The sequence below is a fragment of the Calliphora vicina genome, chromosome 4 (genome assembly GCF_958450345.1).
Source record: "Calliphora vicina chromosome 4, idCalVici1.1, whole genome shotgun sequence".
Classification (NCBI taxonomy): Eukaryota; Metazoa; Arthropoda; class Insecta; order Diptera; family Calliphoridae; genus Calliphora; species Calliphora vicina.
Window position 1 is genome coordinate 95,690,993 of NC_088783.1, and position 25,912 is coordinate 95,716,904.

Sequence of the window (25,912 nt, forward strand, 5' to 3'; positions counted from 1 at the left end):
CCCAATCAGAAAAGGTGGTATGCATGAAACGAAAATAGTCATATACAGTGAGGAGGATTATAGAAAAATCTATCAATACTTAAACGACGGCAAGAAGAATTTCTACACATATCAGCTGAAAAGTAGTAAGGGCCTTATAGTGGTCATAAAGCGTATATAGTCAAGTGTAGAACCTAACGAAATCAAGGAGGCCCTGGAAGAATTGGGCTATAAAACGAAAGTAGTAATAAATATATTTAACAGAGACAAAACTCCTAAACCAATGTTTAGAGTAGAGTTAGATCCAGATGATAAAAAACTAAAAGGGAATGAAACTCATCCAATATACTCTCTTCGTTATTTACTGAATCGTAGAATAACTATTGAGGAACCTCTCAAGCGAAATCGTCCCGTCCAGTGTGGTAACTGTCAAGAGTTTGGACATACGAGAAATTATTGTACTCTACGCACTGTATGTGTTGCATGCGGAGACTTGCATTCTTCATCACAATGTGATATTATCCAAAAGAGTCTCAAAAAGAAATGTGGAAACTGTGGTGGCGACCATACGGCGAATTATGCCCAGTTTACAAAGAATTATTAAAAAGATTGAGAGAGATAGGCGTCAACCAAAGAGAGATGACTTTTTTGTTCCATCTGCGGGTAACATAGATTTCCCTACACCAGTAAATTCAGTAGCCCGTAATAATGAAAATAAGAACTCTACGACAATGAATGCAAATTTCACACAATTAAACACGGCTAAATCTGGAACCAACTCTTACGCTGGTGTTTTGAAGTCAGAAAATAAGCAGCCTAATATACCCCAAAATACGGGAGGGTTAGAAAAGCTGTTAAAAGCGCTTACACAAAATATTACCTCTCTTAATCAAAACATGACTAACATAATGTCAACCATGCAAAACACAATACCAGAGCTTTTGAGAGCGCATAACCAAATGCTTCAAATCCTCCTATCAAAAAATGAGTTCCTTGAAAGTTTGTTTTTGGAATGCTAATGGTTTGAACCAACATAAATCTGAGGTTTATAATTTTATGATAAGTAAAGACGTCGATGTGATGTTAATTTCTGAGACACACCTTACAAATAGATACAACTTTAATATTCCAGGATTTTCATTCCATAACACAAATCATCCCGACGGAAAAGCTCATGGTGGTACTGGTATCTTGATTAAAATCCCTTTAAAACATTATGCCCTAGATGAATTTTCAAAAGAATATATGCAAGCAACTTCCATACGACTGGAATGTTTATTTGGAAATCTTACAGTGAGTTCCATATATTGCCCCCCACGATTTTCGATGACTAAGGACAAATTTGAAGAATTCTTTGAAACTCTAGGAGATGTGGTGATTACAATGCGAAACACACATACTGGGGTTCACGGCTAATTAACCCTAGAGGTAGACAGCTCTACAAAGCCCTAGTTGACAGTAAGAATTCCCTGGATGTCATATCCCCTGGCCAACCAACATACTGGCCTACTGATCCAGAAATGTAGATCGAAATTCAATATCTACGGAAATATCTTTTGATTTATCTTCCGACCATTCACCCGTAATAGTCACCTATTATGGGAAAAATATACCAAAATCTCCTGAAAATATTCCGTTTTACAAAACAAATTGGCTTAAATACAAAAAGTTTATCAGTAGCCATATCCACACAAATCCAAATATACAGTGTGAGGGAGAGATAAACGAATGCGTCAATAACTTCACGTCATTAATTATTTCGGCTCTGGATCATTCAAGGATCGATATCTCTAGAAAGTTAAAAATGCATATTTCCAATTCAGATATTGAACGATTGCTTCTCGAAAAGAGAAAGCTTAGAAGAGAGTGGCAACAAAATAGATCACCTGCTGCAAAGCAGAGGCTGTCCATCGCTACTAGAAGACTGAAGAGAGCCCTTTGTTTAGAAGAGGATCGCAGAAACGAAAGATACATTGAGAGTTTGACGAATACTAAACATACGAACTTTTCTCTTTGGAAAGCCACACATAACATCAAACCACCGGTAGAGGGAAAAACTACGTTCAAGAATGTCCGTGAGAAATACATCATGAAATTGTGGAACCACCCGAACCCGCTTGCAAGACATCTCACACAGACCCAAACAAGATCAAAGCTTCGTAGAGCCGATCTACCACCCCGCTAAGATGTGGCCCATATGAACATCAACGCTCCCGTCAGAGAGCATTTATTTTTAATTTTAGTTATAAAATTTTATTACTTATTGTCAGGCCTAAGTAAGGCAGATTCTATAAATAAATAAACGTTAAAAAAAAAACCAAGACGTTTGCGACAAATTTTTTTTGGTTACTTTTTTAACATTTTGGTTATTTTTATACCCTTCACCATGAGTGGCAAGGGTATATATAAGTTTGTCATTCCGTTTGTAATTTCTACATTTTTCATTTGCGACACCATAAAGTATATATATTCTGGATCGTTATAGATAGCGGATTCGATATAGCCATGTCCGTCTGTATGTTGAAATCAACTTTCCAAATCCCCTAAATAACTTACAAACATGATGGATACATCAAAATCTCCAGAATTCTTCCGGCTCGGTTGCTATTTAAAATCGAGAAAATCGGTCCACATATGGCCGAGATATAAGGAAAAACCAAAATAGACCATGTATTTTATTAGTGTTTCATGAAATCATGTAGATATGTATGTATATAATAACATAAAAAGAAAACACAAGTTTAGTTGTGTGTTTATATGAAATATAAACACCCAACTAGAGAGAGTTGTTTATAATGTGTTCTCATATGAGCACAAACACACAACAACAACATTTCACATTGCAGAATCTACAATGTGGAATGGATGAAATGAGAATAACAAATCAAACACACGCATGAATAATTTATATGTGGTTGAGTTTGTTTCGTTTATTTTTTTTATTTATGTTGTTATTTTTTTTCAACATACAATTGTGCAAGACTTGTTTTGTTTATTTGGTTAGTTTTGACTGAGCATTCGTAGTGTAAATACGTATGATTGTCCGGATTTATGACTTTCTTCATGTTGTTGGTATATGAAGTGTTTTGCATGAGTAAATATTTATAAATACATTTGTTGTTGTTTTTTTTCTCAATGCACAAACCTTCGGTAAGGTATACTTTGGTGAAGGGTATATAAGATTCGGCACAGCCGAATATAGCTCTGTTACTTATTTTAATCAAACTTGGTTACAAATATTTTGAGGTTGTGGCAACACTGTTTACGGAGAATATTTTGGTATAAAACTATGTTCTATTTTTTTATCAAAATTTCAATAAAACTAATTTATATAATTAATGAATATTCGTTATACCGTATTACATACTTGACAATAAAATAACTAGCAGCATCCTAATAGCCAAAAAACAAGAAATATCAATGCAACTATAGCAAAGCAGCCAAAGAAATGTAAATTTGCTGCCAGAGAAAATTGCAAGCACGACAAAAAACGAATGCTGACGCGCAACAAAGTGTGTGCTACTAAACCAGAGATGTCCAAACCCAGCAGTCCGCCGGTTATTACAATTTAAAACACATCCAAATGTATACTATTATGTCAATAGGAAAACATAAAATAAAATTGGTTAAGAGCATACAACTAGCATCCGATTCAGATGAGTCCTATTGTTATTCCATTGTAAAATGAAATACATATTAGAATTAAAGAAAAATACAAAATCGAATAAAATTTTGTCATCGTACTTGCATACGAATTGGATGGCTAAGTAATGTAGTTTTGGTTCAGCCGTTGTCCCGTTATTTATTTTTCGGCGTTTCTTTGTTTTTTCTATTCTTTCAAAGTAAAATTTCATATTGTAAAGTGTTTTTGAAAGTACAAGTGGTTTAACCGTGATTGTAGCATTAACCCAGATATTCCGTTTTTAAAAAATTTATCGAAAAAAGTGTTTTTTTAAGTCGTCCTATATATAGGACTTTGGGGTCACAACAAAAAAACTAAAACGCAATAATGAAACATTCATGCATATAACAATCAAGCTACTCTTCATAAATATAAATTCCAAAAAAATATAGTATTTATTCACTCGTAAATGTACAAAATTTTACTTTCAGTACAAACGAGATATGTCCATAATAACTAAATATGGGCATTTTGAAAATATCACAAACTAAAAATTCAATAACTCAAAAATATTAGCAAAAAAAGAATGCGATCACCCAATCTCCCATGAGGTAGTGGTGAGTACTAAGTACTATGTGAACAACAAAAAATGGTATTTTGATAAACGTGACGTATCCTGTAAACAAGAACTACATGTAGTACAGTCGGCATATCTGCGTTAAAAATAAATAATTAATTAAATAAAATAAATAAGTATAAATTAAAAATAGTAAGTGTTGTTGTATGTTTTTCATATTAAAAGAAATGTTCGGCTTCAGTAAAAGAAATTTAAGACGATTAAAAAAAGTGAAAGCTGAAAATCTCGCTTACAATGTAGGTGGAGTTGGACCCATCCGACCTTCGCTTACATTGTCGGTAGAGTTGGACCCTTATGACGGCCTAGGCCATCGCTGTGTAAATGTAAGTGGAAACTGAATACAGACTTTGGATTAGACGCACCTACATTGGTCTCAGTTGGAAGATGTATGGGGAAAAAAATCCGCTGTGAAGCTAAAACTGTATTTGTGTTGGTGAGCGAATGAGAGATGCACTGAACGAAAAGTTTACTATAAGAATGTATGCAATTTAATAGCAAAGAAAAATTTAATTATTTTTTTTTGTAAATATACTGTATAGTTTAAAATTTAAACAAAAGTTCTCATTTTTAATCACTGTTTTCTAATACAAACATTAAGGATATTCATTTCAAATAAATGGAAAATTACACTCTGATTTTTTTACACTTTTATTTTTTTTGTTGAATTTTGTTCTTGTGTTTGTTGTGTAAGATAATCAGAGTGTAATTTTCCATTTATTTGAAATGAATATCCTTAATGTTTGAATTAGAAAACAGTGATTAAAAATAAGAATTTTCGTTTTAATTTTAAACTATACACTACGATATTATATACTTTTGCGGCAGTTTCGTATTAAAAGAATATTTTTTTTAAATTTGCGGAACATAATTTATTTCGTTGCTTGGAACAAATGAATTTGTGTTGGTGAGCGAATGAGAGATGCACTGAACGAAAAGTTTACTATAAGAATGGATGCAATTTAATAGCAAAGAAAAATTTAATTATTTTTTTTGTAAATATACTGTATAGTTTAAAATTTAAACAAAAGTTCTCATTTTTAATCACTGTTTTTTTAATACAAACATTAAGGATATTCATTTCAAATAAATGGAAAATTACACTCTGATTTTTTTACACTTTTATTTTTTTTGTTGAATTTTGTTCTTGTGTTTGTTGTGTAAGATAATCAGAGTGTAATTTTCCATTTATTTGAAATGAATATCCTTAATGTTTGAATTAGAAAACAGTGATTAAAAATAAGAATTTTCGTTTTAATTTTAAACTATACACTACGATATTATATACTTTTGCGGCAGTTTCGTATTAAAAGAATATTTTTTTAAATTTGCGGAACATAATTTATTTCGTTGCTTGGAACAAATGAATTTCAAATCCGAAAAAATTTGTTCACAGAGGTAAGTTGAGGGGAAAATTGATAAGCATTTCAGCGAATTTTTTTAAGTTCGGGAAATGTAAAACCATCCAAATTTTTTCAGAACTCTCATTCATTTTATCTAGAGTATTTACTTCGCTTCGAAGTGTTATCAGTTCTGATTGGATTTTAAATTCGAAATTGGTTAAATCGCAATTATAAGGGTTTTCGAAAATATCAAGTAACGGTTGCATATTTTCAAAATCTTTAAATATATCTTGAAAGTTAAAAAAAAGTATTTCAAATATTGCTAAAAACTCATTTATTTTATTTTTGTTCTGATTTACATAAATAAGTGAAGTTTTTGGAAAATTTGAAAAGTCTTCGTATTGAATTTGTGATATAACTAAAAATAATTTGGTTTTAAAAGTAAAAAGAATTTTGGACAAATCATGTAAATTATTTTCCTTTCCTTGAAGTTTCAAATTTAATTCATTTAAGATGTTAGTTGTATCTGCCTAAAATGCTAAATCTAAAATAAATTCATTGTCTTTTAAATACTGTATTTCAGATATTTCTATATTCTCCGTTTCTAAAAACTGAAGCACTTCACTCCCTTATGTCAAATAATCTGTTTAGGCAATCGCCACGACTTAGCCACCGAACTTCTGTAAACATTTTAAGATTGTTATGAGAAGCCTTTTTATTTTTTAGAAAACTGACAAATTTTCTGTGGCTAAGTGAGTGATGCCCCCTCGTATTATGTTAATTATACGTTCTGCAGTCTTCATGGCGGGGTACTCACTTATAAATTTGGATGACAGGGCGGTCTGATGAATAATGCAATGAAATGTGGGAACTTCAATTCCACGTTTTTTTTAATTGGCCAACGAAACCTTAGTATTTGCCCGTCATGACATTTGCACCATCCGTACAGACTCCTGCTAATTTATCGATATCCACAAAAGAAAAAAGTTTTTCGCTGATGATATCGAACAACAACAAAAAACATTGTTTCAAAAACATTGTAATATTCATCTACGCATCTAATACAAATGACTAGTTGGCAAAAATAGTTTATATCTGTGCTTTCATCTAAACAAAAAGAGAAATATTTGCAATTTCTTAATTTTTCTCTAATTGCAAATTCTAAAGAAGCTCCTATTGACTTGTGCGCCGAATTATGGTATTACGGGACAAGGGGAGAGATTTCATAAACTTTGGTTTATAATTAAGGTTTTCAAAAATTTTCTTTAAAATTTTTTTTTAATAAAAATACCATCAGAAAATGGCCTACCGTGCCTAACAATATCTAAGCTTGATGGTTTTCTTTTTATTGTTTGATCTTCTGGCTTTTTATCATTGTTTTCTAATTCAAACATCCAACATTTTAGTTTTTCCAAAAAAATAATTTTATGTTTATTAAAAAGCTCTTCCCTTTCCATAACATTAAATTTATTTATTTCACTATGAAACGATTCGTAATGTCTTTTTATTACATACTCCCTATTTTCCTTAAGTGTTCTATAACATAAAAGGCATTGAAAATTATCGAAAGCTTTTTACATCATAAAATATTTTGTAAACATACTGCTTAATTTCTTTCAGTGACCATGAAAAAAAAAAAAAATAACAAAAAATTAAAAAATAGCAATACGTCCGCTTAACATGTGTATTCGTCGCAATCTCAGTGACGACCAGTGTAGCCAGATGTGGGAATTTGTCCCCAATTTGGGGATTTCAAGATTTTTTTGGGGACAGAATTTCGTGGGGAGGGATTTGGGGATTTTAACAAAATTTGGGGATTTACATCCATTTTTGGTGATTTTACATTTTTAGATATTAGCGGTATTCACAATGTAGAGTACTTGGCCTAGTAATAAAGCAGAAGACAAACATTTCAATTTCTAATGTATTTTGTTTAGTTTTTTGATATTGTGCTCATTTACTACATTGCAAGGCCAAGTACTCTACATTGTGAATACCTCTATTGTGTATTTTAATTTTATAGAGCTTATTCTCATATTTTATTTCTTTCATTTCTTCAGAATTTGATGAAAAATTTTTAGATTTTTCATTTCCAGGACACTATTTTGATAATAAAAAAATTAAAAAAGGATTTCATCAAGAGTTGACAGATATTAAATTTTTTTAAATTCTTGCTAAACACAGAAAGCTGAATCATTCTCTAAGAGCCAATTTTTGACTTCGTATTTAAATCAGGGTTTACAATTGCTACTATATTAGCCGTCAATTGCAGTAAATATACATTTTTATCAATCTGCATACTAAAAATATAGTTACTATTATAATTTTGTATAACTCTGCTAATATAAATTTGCTGTTACTATTCATATATTACTATACAAATTGCAATGTTAGTTTGCAATTTCTAGTAGCAGATACAACCAGTTGTCAACTCGTTATTGTAGCACAACAACCAAAATATATGTTCGTGCTATAGCAGCATACACACTTTTTTGCCGAACTAATATTGCGCGTCAGCATTCGTTTTTGTTTTGTTGTGATAGCAATTTTCTCTGGCAGCAATTTACATTTCTTTGGTTGCTCTGCTATGGTTGCATTGATATTTCTTGTTTTTTGGCTATTTGGATGCTGCTAGTTATTTTATTGTCAAGTATGTAATACGAAATAACGATTCTTCATTAGTGTAAATATTTTTGAATCTAACTGAAATGAGATAATTTCATATTTATTGAATATCGAAACCCTGATTTAAATATTAATTACACTGTGCGAAAGTGAAAAAAATTTAAAAAAAAATTCAGAAACACCCTCAAATTCAGAAGTTATTCTAAAAAAAAAGTTTTCAGTGATGTTCATCAATTTATCGTCGACCTGTAACTTAAGCTGGCCACACACGGTTGATTTGTGAGTATAATTTGTTCGTGTTCGCATCTTGTTACTTTTTAATGGGGCTGTGCGCGAACAAAATCCTAAGTAATTGAACATTTTCAATCACAAATCAAGCGAACAAATCATTCCGTGTGTGGCCAGCTTTAGTCAGTTTTTGTCTGTCTTTATATTTTTCAACGGGTTTGGAAAGAAAACTGATTACGTTTTAAAACATCGTGTATCTTTTGATACATTTGTAAGTTATAAGTATTGTTTTTGTTAAGAATATCTAAAAAAAGCAAAATTTGATTTTAGTAGCTTTTCAATACTTATTTTGATATGAAAGCTTATACCAATGCATTGATATCCATTTTTATAAGCTATCATTGTAATGTATAAAGAAATTTAGTTCTTAACATGTCTTCTGTATATATGAAAACTATTTGTGTTGAATTTTATTTGAATTTAAAACATTTTTTAAGAATTCTATGCTCATTAAAATGATTTTCGGAAGTGGGCATTATATGGGAAATTTGGTGAGGCGAGTTCGGCATATATAAAACTTATTTTTGCTGAATTTGGTTTTTATATCTATATAACTAAGATATTTATGAGAGCTTAACTATTATCAGATATGGCAATCGTATGGGGGCTATGAGAAATGATGTACCCATTCTAATCAAATTCAATAGGCTTCGTCCTTGCGGCAATACAAGAGCTTGTACCAAATTATCTTTGAAATTGTGACCTGTAGTTTGATTACAAGGTTTACATGGACGGACAGACATCGCAAAATCGACTCAGAAAGTGATGCAGAACAGATTGGTATACTTTAAGGTGGGTGTTGGGACAATATTTTTGCACTTTGCAAACATCAGCTCTAACTCAATATACCCATCCCACTATGGTGGTACAGTTTTTAATTTACATGGTATTTGTTGGAACTTTTTTCGAAAAAGTTTAATAACTTTTGCAAATATAAACCGATTTCGACAAGTTACGTTTATTTCTATATATTCTATTGTCTTTAAAACACTGTGTAAAAAAATAGGTTTTCATAGAAAAAAATTAAAATAACTTTGTTGAATTTGAAAAACGACGAAAAAAATATGCAAACTTTTTATAAAAACATACATCATTTCATTTTATGAAAGCTTAATTCTTTGAAAAATTGTGAAAATTTTTAAATCGGTCTAAATATGTGTGAGTTAGAGGTACTAAAATTTTTTCAAAATAACTCAAAATTTTGAGGGTGTTTCAAAAACTTTGAAAACGGTTTTAGTATTCCCTCACCTAGGCCTACAACTCCTATTAGGTCGCTTTTCAAGTTCTGACAAAAAGTTTCTTTAATTTCTATTTTAATACGACAATGAGTTTTTAAATTATACTTAAATGGATTCCACTTCCGATGCTGTGAAATTAGGGCTTATTTTGTCCATTTTTTACAAAATATGCTTTCTTTTCCTGGAATAAAAAATCGAATATTATAAAGCTCTTGATTTCTCAAGGAGTTATAAAAACTAATTCATACAAAAATCGGATAAACATCAAGAATTCTTTGGAAGGTTTCAAAGTAAATGACATCTTCCAAACAACTTGTTCCAAAATCGATGAATCAACTTTTTGAAAACTGACAATGAGGTAAATAGATGTAAAAATGCTTGTCGTATGTAATTATGCCATATTGCAAATTTTGTTTGTTAAACTCAACATAGTAAAATTTAGTATTAAAAATATAATTAAATTTTTTTTATGGGGACAAAATTGGAGATTTCAATTTTGAAATGCGGATTTTTTTGGGGACATCGACTTTCAGATTGGGGACATGAGGTAAACTTTGCCGGGCAACACTGGTGACGACTAACCAAAAGAGAATAAGAATAAGTTTTGCAGCAAAGCAAACTTATCGTTTGGGATGAGTGTACAATGGCGCATAAAGTCTTTGGAGGCATTAGACAAAACGTTGTAAGATTTACGAAACAATCAAAGTGGGTTTTGAGGTGCGATGATTCTGTTGGCAGGTGATTTTCGGGAAACATTGCATTAATGCATGTTTGAATTCGTCCGTTGCACTATAGGTCAAACTATCACTTTTTCCGTGCGAAATTAATAACTATTAAAGTATTCTACTGTTTGATAACAAAATTATACCATAGGTAGAAATACTTATATTTTCAACAAATTTAAGAAAAAATTAACCCTTTGTCGACCATTAACCCATCAGGAGAAAAATAAAGTAAATTTATTGCTTTTGATTAGAAAAAATTTATTTCATATTAGTTTTCAGTCAAATTAGTTGAATCAGTAATTCATTTTGTGAACACATTTGATTCAAAATATTAATTGAAGTATCAAATAAAACTTCGCATAGTGGTATAGAAAAAAAGAGGGAAATAAATCTGTAATTTCTAAATCCTTAGTTAGATTTCAATAAAATTTTACATTCGAATGTATTAATACCTTGTGTACTGTGGATGTCATTGGTAATCAAAGATACAAATCTGAAAGCATATATCACCATTAAGTAATATAGTGTTTTCATTTCGAAAATTATCTTCCATTCTACTGCATTTTTGACATTTTACTTTTAATTTGACATTTTACAATAATTTCTTACAGCCCTTAGGAATAACAGGAGCACTAATTTTCTTCACAATATATTTAATAATAGCATCATACTTTGTGTCTTTTGGGCGTTCTTTCAGCCAAATTTCAAAAAATTGATTTTTTATAGCACAGTAACCTAGAAAAAATTTAATTACTCAGAAAGCGCAAAAATGCGCAGTATGAAATAAAGTGAAATGAATTCACAACATTTCAGTATATTTATTTCTTTGTATTTCAAGTTTAACAAACGTTAACATTTTTTTAAAAGCTTCTATAAAGTTAAAATTTTGTATTCAAAAGAAATTACTTTATGGTTATGTTTAAAAATTGTAATTTTTAATATAAAGGGAAATAGTTTCCAAACATTTAGGAAAGAAAAATTAAGTACTTAGACGTCTCGTTGTTTTCCATTTTAAACATTATTTAAATTATTCACATACTTTCCACAATTAACGGTTAAAAGTTACAATATAATATTGATACTATTCACAAATTATTCAAAATGTATCGAAACTTTGACTTTGAAGGCGTGCTGTCAAGCTGTATTTTGTATTTTACAAAAACCAATTGCGAATTTGATTGCATTGGAGTTTTAGTAACAGGTTGACAACAAAAAATAATGAATAATAACAACTTCGAAATTTGAATTTCGCACGGAAAAAGTGATACTTTGAACTATAGTGCGTTGTGTGGAAACACATCAAGAAACTCAAATTGACTGTGAACATATGTATGTGTCGAGCTGCAGAACGATCTATCTGGAGAAGTATTTTCCAAACAATTACTGAACATTGGCAATGAAATTGACTTTTCGAACGGCTGCATTTAACTTCCCGTCGCTTTCTGCAGTTCACAGAATCAAAATCCGAACTCATCCGAAAGGTGTTTCCAAACAAAATTACAAAAATCATGATTGGTGGAGCTAACGTGCTATATTGACTGCGAAAAACATTGATGTCGACGAATAGAATTTTAAGATTTAAAGTGATATTGCTGTCGAATTGGTGACATACAAATCGATGGATTCCGTTACTTCCCAAGATGATGTCGTCAACTATCCAACTCGCTGGAATTACCCGGATTACCGCCTCACAATCTCCAACTGGAAGTCTGATCGGTAATCATGTTACGAATCATAAACCAACCACATCTTTGTAATGGTACCCGATATGCGGAAAAAACCTGATATATAACGTCATCGAAGTAACAATACTTAAAGGAAGTACAAAGGATTCCAGTGGCTCCATATGTCGCCTGTTCCCGTGTCGGAACACCATCAGCATTATTTGTTTACGTGGCAGACAACAACAAAAAATGTCGTGTATCATAGAGCATTGCAATGAACGAAATTATGATATCACAGCAAAACAATCGAAAAAAGAATTTCTTTATTTTAATTGGTTACCTGAATCGATCTTTCAATCAAAATATAAATAGAACACCATAAGATTCATTGTACATATCGCTCATTTGCTGCAACAACGTCTTAATTCAAAAAAGTCGTTTCGAGAAAAACGACTTTGAATATTTTATGATATTTTACTATTTCTAATCTGTATTTAACCCAAATTTTTACTTGTCAAATATACGAGAAAACATGAATTTTCATACAACCCACGTATGCCGAAGTGGGTATTTTTCTAGACCCATTTATTTTTCTATTATTATATGAAATTGAAATTTTTTGTGTATATTTAGGGGTTAAAAAAGCAACTTTTAACAGGTATTCCAAAGCGATTACGAAAAAAATAAAAATCGATCCACCCTAATGTACATATATACATACATATTTTCAAATCAAATGTTTTTTTCTCTTTTTAACTATTTTACACATTAAATTCACAAATCGAACATTTTTATAATTTGGACAGGACAACGCACAGTGGTATGAGAAAAAAAAGAGAGAAATAAATCTGTAACTTCTAAACCCTTAGTCCGATTTGAATGAAATTGCACATGCGCAAAGGGGAAGTGTTATCGAGTTTAAGTTTTGAATCTGGACCTCATGAGCCCACCAGGAGCTGGGCCAGGGTTCCCTAAAGACACCTCGGGAATGGTAAATTATTAAAATTATCATATTTCTTCGTTTGTGTTCCGATTTCTTTACGATTTCTAGCTATCAATTATATCCTATAGCTGAGGAGATATTCGCATTTGAAAATTAAACATTTTTACCCACCCTACTCCAGTTTTTTGACCGCGGTTTCAAATATTTCCCGATATGTTTCTATATGTGTAATTTTTTAGAAATCGGAACACAAACGAAGAAATTTGATCATTTTTAAAATTGAACATACCCGAAGTGTCCTACTTTGGGGACCCCTGGCCCAGCTCCTGGTGGGCTCATGAGGTCCAAGTTCAAAACTCGACAACACTTCCTCTTTGCGCATGTGAAATTTCAAATTTCCCTCTTTTTTTTCTCATACGACTGTGCGTTATAGTACCTCCAACTCGATACCTTTTTCTTCATTGCTCCATATGTTTCTCGTGGCAACTGTATCAAACTGGAACTTGAAAATATTAAATGGTGTGCTGCCATCAAAACTAGGAGCCTTTATTTTACTAGATGCTTCTGAAATCACTCGCACCGGTCCATCTTAGCATTGAAGTTTATTGATTTTTGTTTCTAGGTTATGCAGTTTTTGATCAACACCATTTTCTAAATCTGACACCTTTTTGTCAATGACATCCACTCTGCTGTTAATAACTTGAAACATTTCCTGAATTTTCTCATCTGTAGCTCGAGAGGATTCTTGAAGTTTCGCTTCCATTTAAGCAAAGTGTTTGATAGTTTCTTTGACTTCAGCTTTAACCTCAGCACGAAGTTTCTCGTTGTCGGCAAGAAGTTTCTCATTGTTGACTCTAGATGTTTCTTGTTACAGCTTCTCGTTGTTTACTTGAGTAGTTTCTAAGATGGTTCTAGCATTTTCGTTCAATTTCGCTTCCAGGTTCTCGTTGTTTACTTTAGAAGTTTCTTGAAGTTTCATTTGCATTCCTTCCATCATTTCCATCATAGCCGCAAACATTGTACTTAAATCCATGCTGCTTGTTGCTGAACGTGTAGAAATTTCCATTTATTCCTTATACTCGAATTCGTAAGAACCGATGTCAATAGCACGCCGCTTGAATTCGTCTATCAGCCTCTTTTGCAATTCTGCCTTGTTACCTGGTAGCTCCAACTTAATCAATTCTTTCTTGAGTTGTTCAACTTTTAGTTCCTCAAGCTTCATGCTTATTATTTTGCAATCCCACTTCTGACACCAATTGTTACGATTTAACCTTTTCAAAACGCTGGTTTATTTCCTTTAAGTAAACCGGATACTTTTGATTGCAAATAAAAGCCGTTTAGTAGTTTAAAAATTGTAACAACTCTTTATTTAAAATGTACAACAACAGAATTAAATAGTCACTCAATGTTTTTTATACACGTTTATAAATTCGCAGAAATACAGACACACTTTATAATGTACACGAATTCACTTGAAAAACACAGCACACTTTAAGGCACTCAGTTGATGTTTATTCGAAAAGCGTCTCTGTTAAACTCACTAACGACTGCAACCTCTGCCACTATTTATAACACTGCCAACTGCACTCTAGATTGCTCTTTAACTGTCAAAGCTCGTATATTCTAGAGCTTTCTAATACATACGCCATCTGTGGTGTATAGACTTGCCACCTTTTGAAATTTCCAAAACGGGACACCACTAAATGATCAGAGAACGATGGAAAAAAACATGGAAAATGACCTAGTGTGGGTTATAGAATTGCTGAGTACATTACAAATTGTGTCAAAAAATTTCAGAAACACCTTCAAATTCAGAAGTTATTCTGAAAAAAACGTTTACAGTGATGTTTTTCAACTTATCGATCTGTTACTCAGTCAGTTTTTGTTAAATTTTTATTTTTTTAAACGTGTTGGGAAAGAAAACTTATTACGCTTCAAAATGACAGGCATTTATTGATACATTTGTAAGTTATAAGTATTGTTTTTGTTACGATCTTTTTTGATTTGAGTCGCTTTTCATTGCTTATTTTGATATGAAAGCTTATAAAAATTTATATCATTGTATAAAGAAAATAATAAAACATGGTTTTAATTTTTCAAATCGGATGAAAACTGTAAAAGTTATTCAACTTTTCAGTAATACCATTTTGAGTATTTTCTCCCCCAGCGCATATAAATGTAAAAAAAACCAGGGTAAATATTTTCGAACTTTTTACGAAAAAGTTTAATAACTTTTGCAAATATAAACCGATTTTAATAAGTAATATCTCCTTTTTGTCTATATAAAATTGTCTTTAAAGCACTGTGCAAAAAAAAATTTGGTTTTCATAGAAAAAAATTAAAATAACTATTGTTGAATTTGAAAAATTACGAAAAAAAATAAAAAAAATTTAACTTTTTTAATAACTTAAACAATTTCTTAGATTATTTTTTAAAATATTGAAATCGGTTTTAAAATGTATGAGTTAGAGGTATTGAAGTACTACCTACCCTAAAACACTTGTTTCAAAATAACTCTAAATTTTGAGACTTTTGAAAGTCTTCGAACTTTATACAGGAGTAAATAGTTATTTTCGAATATCTGGAGAACTATAATTGTGGAACTCTTAAAATTTTGCCCTAATATCACCCTTACTATTCTACATTTTTTGGGTGAAAATGTTATTGTGTTAGTGGGCGTGGCCTCTCTCATACAAAGTAAATAGTTAATTTCGAATATCTGGAGTACTATAATTGTAAAGTATTTAAACTTTGTATGAATCAAATTCTTGTCACTATACGGAGATTGGCTGAAAATGGGCGAGACTGAATTTTTTAAAGTAAATAGTTATTTTCAAATATCTGGAGTACTATAATTGTGAAATTCTTCAAACTTTATATGAATCAATTTCATATCACGTCATGAAGTTTAACCAAATTGGGAAGAATCGGAACAAGGTTTAAGTCACCTACCACACAAAGAAAAATAAATATTTTCAGAACTATAATTGCGATAGCACACTTATCATTTTACATAGTTTGGCTGTAAAATGGTCGGGATTGGATTAGTGGGAATGACACCTCCCATACAAAGTATATAGTTAATTTCGAATATCTGGAGTACTATAATTGTAATGCATTTAAACTTTGTATGAATCAAATTCTTATCACTGTACAGAGTTTAGCTAAAATGGTCTAGATCGAAACAAATTTTGAATATCTGGATAATTAAAATTACGAGATTCTTCAAACTTTGTCTGAAAATTTATTTTTTATAATTTTACCTAATTTGTTTCACCTCATTAAAAAAATGGTTTATAAAATCTTTAAAATTTTTTTATTTTACACGTAGGAGTAACGAAGCGCAGCGGGTTATTTAATAAAGTTTACCTATTCCAGTCCATAATTTAAAATTTATATTTTTAATCGCTTTTTCAGCTTTTTTATTATTTGAAGTAATAAATTCAACAAACTCAGTCCATTTCAATGGACCAACAACTCACCTTTAAAGGTACAAGCATCCTAGAGCGAGTATCGTGCCATTTATTTTTCATGAAAGTTAAATAATGTTTACTAATGAGTTTATTGAAACTCATAGAAGTTAATGCACTAAGTACCTATGTATATTGTTAAATAGTGATATTCAGTTTTTAGAAAATACTAAATTTTAGAAAATAAAGCATCCTTGTATCGGTATTTAAACGGGACAAATGGCGTCCCGTTCAGAGTATCGCCGGGACACGGGACATTCGACTCTAAAACTGGTCTGTCCCGACGAAAACGGGACGGTTGGCAAGTCTAGTTTAAATCAGCCGTTAAAATCGTTATATTTGAATTCAAGGACAATTTCGTAACAATACATAAAATTTAAGTAAAAATTATGAATTTAGACCTATTTTAAAATGCATTTTTTTTAAGTTGTGGCAAAAAGTTGGTACTAATCCTTTCACAGTCTTTTTAACAACACCATATATTAAGTAAAAGCGAAATAAAAAAAGGTCCGCTTTTATACGATTTTTTTTAAAACTCCAACAAACTTTTGTAATTTTTAAATTTTTTTAAAAAATTTTATTTTTTTTGAGCAATAAAAAATAATTTTAGTCAAAATTTTTATTAAACATTTTATTACTGCCGAATTTTTGAAAATACTAAAGAACTCAAAAAACAAAAATTTAGACTCTTTTTTTAAGAAATTAATTTTTGAGAATTATTTTCTTGAAGCAATTAAATTAATTTTTTTATTCATTAATTTTTTCTTAAATTTTACGGACTTTAGCGACCTTTGGTGAAGTCTAGGAGAGTCAAATAAAACCAATTCCTAAAAATTTATTTGAGTTGTGTTGTTAGCTATCAATCAATATATATTTTATCATATTTTGAGACCAAAACTTTTTTTTTGGATTTTTGTCTATGAGACAACGTACCGTGCGACGTATATAAGACCATAATAAGTAAGTTGGACCTACAATGGGTCAAAATCGGAAAAAATATTTTTTAACCGAATTTTTTTTAAATTTAAAAAAAAAATTTTAAATTTTTGTAAAAAAATTAAAATAACAATTGAAAAAAAAATTTTAAAAATAGAAAAAAAAACAACTTTTGAAAAAAAATAAATTTTGTTTACCTAAAAATTTTGACAGTTTAAAGAATAAGGCGAATTCAAAATTAAAAGTCAGCTGATCTCGTCTCGTACCAGTGTTTACTCATTTTTACCAAAATTACCCATTTTACCTATTGGGTAATTACCATTTTCCCATCTCTAGAGCAGTATGCTCCTTTGTCATGATCCTTTTGTTTCAATGAGTTTTTTCAATGGCCTACAAGTTATACCCCTAATGAGTATAAAGAAATTATAATTACTTATCTTTAGGGCTATATATTACACCTTACAAAAGCATTTTAATATTTTAGAAGAAATTTCATATTTTATTATATTATTAAATAATCTATATAATTTGTTAATTTTAATTTGCCTTCTAATTGGTTTTATATTTCAAGGTTTCATCGTCTTGTAGTTCGGTATACGTTGATGGTTCTGAAATACGTGGATCGTCAAATGCTTCAATAATCGTTAAATACGGTACATATATTGGACTTGCTAAATTTATAGTATGGATGCCAGAATTTCCTCTTGAAGTATACGTCAATGACTATAGATTATCACAAATAAAAGGATGGAAAGTTATTGACGATCATCAATATATGTAAGTGTTAAGTTAAATTAAATATATGCTTACTAGTAGATTGCACCAAAAAATTAGTACATATACATGAAAAATATTAATTTTTTAATTTTTTGCAAAAATTTTACCAATAATAATTATTTTTGCATTTTAATGTAAAGAAATCGAAATCTTCACTTAATGAGATATAAAAGTCAGTAATTGGTTAAAAAAATTTTAAAGTTATTAAAAATGTCTTAGGCCATTAACGTGTCTCAGTCCACTTGAATAAGAAATGTAGGAAACAAATTAACATATTTTGAGAAATATTCAACTAAAAGAATATTTTTACATTAAATATAGTCTTCGTAGTATAACTTTAATCTATTGTCTAGAATGGCCCAAAAGGTTGATTGTTTTTTAACGGCGCACAGTGTTGCTAATAAGTCTTTTTTATTTTGCCTTCAAATTTTAATTTTAAATACTCATAGTAAAGTTAACACCTGAGAACCTCGGAAGCCAACAATTCAAGCCTCTATGTCAACATTTTCCGTATGAACAGGGTGATTCAATAAGCACCTTTTTATTATATGACTGAAAAGTAGGATTTTGTAATAAATTTTGAAAATTCAATCGCTTATAACTTTTTATTTTCAAAAGGGATAAACGGGTTTCGTTAAAATGTTTTCATAGCTTAAAGTTGCATATAGATATATGTTGCCACCACTTTTGAAATAACTTTCATATTATTTTTAAAATTGTGTTAAATTTTACATAAATTTAAGGTTTGATGGAATATAACCTTATGGAATTCCTAATATTTCCTAAAAGACCTAGTACCATATAAAAGTACGAACTCTCTCCTTTATTTACATACCTATTTCTTTTTGTTTTTTTTGCTCGTTTTGAGCTTTATAAATTTTTCTGACTCAAGTTTGATGTTTATACACTATACTACCATATATTTTGCATAGTATAAATGCATTTTTGTAAACAAAGTACAGGTTGCAATTTTGAAGATATTTCTATAAAATTTGATACATACAATTTTTTCGGCCCAAGGACGAGAAACTGGGTGAAATCGTTCCATTGAAATCGGATTATTATTTGATTATTTCATACAAATTTCCTCCCGAAATTGGACTTTATCCGTCATAAATGTTTAATTAATATAGGTATCTACACAAAATTCCTTTCCAAATAAGATTTATGTATACGGAAGTCATGTCACGACCGGTCAATAATTAGTCATAGCTCCAATATAAGGCCCGCTTCCGAAAATCACGTTAACGACCATAAATCTCTTAAAAATGTTGTTAACTACACATAGTTCTACACAAATAACTTTAATATAGACATAAATCAGATGACCTAATTTCATGGCGATCGGTCTATAATTAGTCGTAGCTTCCATATAAGGCCCTCTTCCGAGAATCACTTTAATGAGCATAAATCTCTTAAAAATGTTGGTAGCTCTACAAAATTCAACACAAATAACTTCCATGTAGACATAAATCAGCGATCGGTCCATAATTAGTCATAGCTCCCATATAAGGCCCTCTTCCATAAATTATTCACGAAAATAAATTATTGAAATTTTGTAGAAAAATTATTTTGCTTATTTTCTTAGTGTAGGGTATTATATGGTCGGGCTTGACCGACCATACTTTCTTACTTGTTATTATTATTTATTAAATTTTATTGGAAAATTAAAAATTCTAATAATAAAATTTTCTAAAAAAAATTGAACATTTTATTTAAATTTTTTTTTAATTATTCGACAAAAATATGGACTGGGAAAGGCTTTTATGTTATACAATACAATAAATACTCAATTTTTGTTATAAATTTCATATGCAAATTGCAAAAAAATCTTTCTTAACCTATGGCTTATTATTCTTAAGAAAATAATTATCATTTTTCTAGACATCATAAAAATAAGGGAAAAATGTCACCTATCCAACAAAAAAACCGCATTAAAAAATTCAGCCTGTGTCAAAAGTTATAGACTTTTGGCCGCTATTTTTAAATTTGCCGCGGCGGTCTCAAATCTCCTTTTAAAAAAGTCAGAACCATTCCAGAAGCTCAAGGAACTGATAGGTGATAAACGCGACGGAAAAGGTAATAGGCTACTACAGAATACTAGTACTCAGGTGCCTGCTGCAATTTAAACAAACCGAAGGTCAACTTTCTAGTTGGATTGAACAGCTTCAGAGCAATAATTTTGCAATCAAGCTTTGGAAAGGTGGAAAGCATGGCAATGCGGATACGATTTCAATACGGTCATGTAACGTAGAATGCAAGCATTGCACAAAACCCGAAGGAAAGAATGCGTCATGGATGTTCGACTAAAGCATATAGATTAAAGTGAGGCATTAAGAAGCCATCTCATATAGACTTGCCAACCGTCCAGTTTTCATCGGGACAGACCAGTTTTAAAGTCTAACGTCCCGTGTCATGGCGATACTCTGAACGGGACGCCGCACAGTGCTTTTGTCCCCATATAACGATGGGACAAAAATAGAAGGAGTTGTCGTAGAGCTTTGAAATTTGGTATGCCAATATAAAATACCTTAGTTAAGACAAAGGACACGCCTACCTCCCATATACACTAAAAATATAATTTTTAATTCTGGCTACATAATTGATCTAAAAATCATGAAAATCTGCATTTGTTATACGCACTTGGCTTACAATCTTTCTGTTCATTTTTATTGTGATTGCAGCAAGGACTATTGGTCCTGCCATATATCCTTAATTGTAAAAATCCTATTACTTTTGCAAAAATGATCTGATTGTAATGAAACTTAATATGTTTATTTGTATTTACCGAATAATTTTTTGGGTTGAATAAGCTTTGTCCGTCCGCCAGTCTGCCCGTCTCCATCTGTCTGTCAAGGTATCAAGGTATGTATATGTCGCAATTTTAAACATGTTCCCATAATATTTGGTCCACATCACTTTTTCGAGCCAAGGAACAACTTTGCTGATTTTGGTCATAACCGGTTTATTATTTCACCTAGCCCCCATACCTCTCGAGCACAGTGGGGGGAATGAAATAAATCTGTAACTTCTAAACCGAAGTTAATAAAATTCGGCTATAGAGGAGGTGTAGCTGAGTTTAAGATTTGAATTTGGACTTTAGAAGGTAGGGCGGAGCCTCAAGTCCTCAAAATTATATATACGTATATGAAAAATTAAAAATGATGCCAAATGTTTGTTCTCGATTTGATTTGAAAGATTTTTATATGTGTAGAATCTACAAGAAGATTGCTATTAATATTCCATGAACTATATTTTATCTCTTATAGTTGACGAGATATTCACATTTGAAAATTAAAATTTCAAGTTTTTTTTCCTGCTTTAATCTGGATTGTTGCTAATAGTGAATCCAAATCTCTTTCTATTTTGTTCAAATATACATTTTTGAACTACCAACAAATATATTAGTAATAGAAAAAAAATAATAATTTTAAAATCTATACTAATTCAAAAGTTTTAAATTAAAAATATTTTAAAAAGTCGTTTTTTCACGAATTTTTTCGAAAGAAGTGCGTACATTAATGTTTAGTTATACAGAAAATAAAAACAAAATAAATAATGTGTTTATATTTTTCTCAAAGATAACATTTTATATCTGCGAGTTCCATAGTCAAATTAACTTCACATAGCTGCTTTTAAAATATTAAAACCATTCCTATATGTTCTTAAACAAAGTCAGAAACCTAAAAAAAAAACTATTTTTGAAAATTTTTTTTTTTGAATTGTGGGATTCTCAATAAGAATTCACAAATTTCATTCATATTTTTGCATTTGGACCAAAAATTTCTATATAAGTTTAAAATTTCGATAAAAACGATTCATAAACAAAACTTTTATTATATTAAAATTTTATAAAAAATCAGTTACCAAAATTTAATATATTATTGAAAAGAAGACACAATTTCCTATACGTTGATATATAATATGTATATCTTATATTTTCCAAAAGTCTCATTAATGGCTTCAAAATTTATAACTCACAGTAATTAACTTCATCTTGTTGTGTTCTCCGATTTTCGGTAATGCAGTAGTCAGCAATGCAGTGCACAAAAATATATTACAAAATGGCAATATTCTGTAAATTTTAAGATTGTTGTTGAATTTGAATCCATAAGAAAAATATTGACAGAGATGTGTCACAAAAATTAATGGGTATATAAAGTATTACCTCATCTTGCTTAAAATTATATAATATTAGCGCACTCCGGTTAAGATTTGATGCACAATTTGATTTCCATATAATACGTTTTGACTATTTCTTTAATTAAATTTAAGATATTAATATTATTTCATATATCTTAAAACATAACTTTAACATTATTACTCTATAATATACAAAAATTAAGTAAAAATTGAGAATTTAGACCTATTTTAAAATGCATTTTTTTTAAGTTGTGGTAAAAAGTTGGTACTAATCTTTTTACAGCCTTTTTAACACTATATACTTAGAAAAAACGAAATAAAAAAATGTACGATTTTATACGTATTTTTTTAAAATTCCAACAAACTTTAGTAATTTTTGAATTTTTTTTAAAAAAAATTATTTTTATGAGCGATAAAAAAAATTTTAGTTGAAATTTTTTATAAAAATTTTATTACTGCCGATTTTCAAAAACACTAAAGAACTCAATAAACAAAAATTTAAACAAATTTTTACAAAAATGAATTTTTGATAATTATTTTCTTGAAGCTATTCAATTCATTTTTTTATTCATTATTTTTTTCTTAAATTTGACCTCTGGTGAAGTCTAAGAGAGTCAAATAAAACAAATTCTAACAAATTTATTTGAGCTGTGTTGTTACCTATCGATCAACATATATTTTATTATATTTTGAGACCAAAACTTTTTTTTGATTTTTGTCTATGAGACAAGGCGCACGGTGCCGTTTGTCCCATTTTGAAAAAATACATAAATTTTACATTAATTACCACAAAAAATATAAGAAAATCAAAAATTGGAAATACCGAAAGACAAGGATGCTTTATTTTCTGAAATATAGTATTTTCTCAAAATGTCACAATTTAACAATATACTTAGTGCTTTAATTTCTATAAGTTCCGAAAAAACTCATTCAATTATATATTAAAAAATACTATAAACATTTTTTAACATTCATGAAATAATGGCACGATACTCGCTCTAGGATGCTCGTACCTTTAGTTAAAGCTGAGTTGTTTGTCCATTTCAATTTCAGCTTAAGATGAGCTGTGTTTGTTGGAAGTGCCACACCCACTGTTCCGATCCAGAACATTTTTAGCTAAACTACGTACAGTGATAATAATTTCATTCATACTAAGTTTAAATAGATTACAATTATAGTAAGGAGTGAGATCGAAAAATTCTTAACACACGTTTTTCATTACATTTTTTAACCCAAGTATTATTTGAATTTTTTTTTGATCAAGTTACCTTTGAAAAACATGTCAGTTATTATGTGTAATGTCAATTATATTAATTTTTTTGTTAATCTGATTAAAATGAGTGACCAGAAAAAAGTGCGTACTGAAATTATTAAATATTTTCAACAAAACCCAACTTGGTCTTACAAAAAGTTGGCCAAGCATACAAAGGTCTGCCGTCAAACTGTTTCCAATGTTATTAAACAGTACCGGGAGAACTTGTCAGTTGATAGAAAACCTGGTTCAGGTAGAAGGAATGGTCCACATGATGTTTCTAAAGCCAAAAAAATAGAACGCATTTTCAAAAGAGCTCCCAACACATCCGGTAGGAAAGCAGCCCGGTTAGCTCAGTGCTCGGACTATTTGGTACGAAAAGTTAAAGCTAATGCAGGTTTAAAAACATACAAGGCTCAAAAAGTTCCTGACAGGAACGCTACTAAAAATTTAGAGGCCGGAAATTGAAGTCAAGTTTTATAAAAAAATATTCTTGCTGCATAATGGATGACGAAACGTATGTTCTGGCAGATTTTTCGCAACTTCCAGGTCAAAAATTTTATGTTGCTGATGCTCGAGGGAATGTTGAAGAAAAGTTTAGGACCCAAAAGCAGACAAAATTTCCCAGAAAGTTCTTGGTATGGCAAGCAATATGCAGTTGCGGCAAAAGAAGCCACTCATTTGTTACAACGGGCTCTATAAATACCGAAATTTACATCAAGGAATGTTTACAAAAAAGGCTGCTTCCATTCATAAGACTTCATAATGTGTCCACTTATTTTTGGCCTGACTTGGCATCCTGTCACTATGGCAAACAAGCCCTTGAGTGGTACAAGAACAATAATGTGGTATTTGTACCAAGAGAGGCAAATCCTCCAAACTGCCCGGAGCTAAGGCCAGTGGAGAGATATTGGGCTCTTGTTAAAAGAGAATTGAAGAGTACAAAAAAGGTGTCCAAAAGTGTGGTAGATTTTAAACGGAGATGGACTACATGTTCGAGCAAAGTGACAGAAAGCACTATAAAAACGTTAATGGAAGGGTTTCCGAAAAAGGTTCAAAATTTCATCACTAGTGATTAAAACTATAAAAATAATTTTTTTTGTAAATTGTAATAATAATTTCAATCAAATAAAAAAAAAATTAAAGCTGTAAGTTTAGTGGTTTCTTTTTTATAAACATATATGTATGTTAAGAATTTTTCGATCTCACTCCTTACTCCCGATATTCGAAATTAACTATTTACTTTGTATGAGAGATGCCTAATATCACTCTTACTATGTAGAATAGTAAGAGTGATATTAGGGAAAAATTTAAAGCTTCCACAATTATAGTTCTCCAGATATTCGATAATTACTATTTACTCTCTATGGAAGGTGCCACACCCCCTATTCCGATCAGTCCCATTTTTGGGACGGATCGTATAAAGTTCGAAGACTTTCAGTGATAGTTCCCCAGATATTCGAAAAATAACTATTTACTTTGTATGGGTCACTACCATTCTTAGCCAAGATGCGCACAATGATACCGAAGTAAATTCTACGAAGTTTTGCGGCTTTCACAGTTATAGTTCAGCAGATATTCCATAATAACTATTTACTTTGTATGGGAAGTGCGACGCCCACTTGAAATTTCAAAATAGCCTATTGGGCCATCCAGATATAGGGGAACATACAAGTTATTTAAAATGAAACAACTTTGAGTACTTGACTGCAACTGAAGTTGCGATCAAAAAGATCTTTATTTATAATCACAAAAAATAAAAAAGTCAATAAAATAAAACAAAGAATTAATTATGCAGACATATCGTCAGCATTTACAAAAGTATTAAATTATGCAGACATACCGTCAGCATTTACAAAAAATATTAAATTCTTATTAAAATAACACAATTAAAATAAACAAGAATTGCAGACAGTTAAATGAACTTTTATAAGTTTAACAATAACGCAAACGAAGCAAAATTGAAAAAGTAAAGAAAGAGGGAGTATTCATAATTAATTAAATTAGTGTTAACTCTTCCCCCCTAAAATTTGATTGTCCTCAATCAAAAGTACGGTATCTGTGTAATTTTCATTATGTGTTGTTCCTTAGGTTCGTTTCCACTCGGGGTAATTTCTCCTAAGGGTAATGAAGCATTAACATAGGTTCTTGCTGGGTATTGTGAACTCCTTGAGTGACATGATTTTTTCAGACTTACGGACAATAAGACAGTAATCCCGAGGATCACTAAAACATAGGCTATTACATCACCCATTTTGCTCTCGATATTCAAA

At 30.4% G+C, this 25,912-nt stretch overlaps 1 protein-coding gene across 1 annotated transcript in view; it reads left to right on the top strand.

The window, feature by feature from the left end:
* The window catches only part of dtn (transmembrane protein 132C dtn), a 343,107-nt gene that overhangs the window by 113,770 nt on the left and 203,425 nt on the right, over positions 1 to 25,912 (top strand). The window contains exon 7 of the mRNA XM_065510268.1: positions 18,039 to 18,244. Coding sequence (XP_065366340.1) covers positions 18,039 to 18,244 — 206 coding nt within the window. The remainder of the gene's footprint in view (positions 1 to 18,038; positions 18,245 to 25,912) is intronic.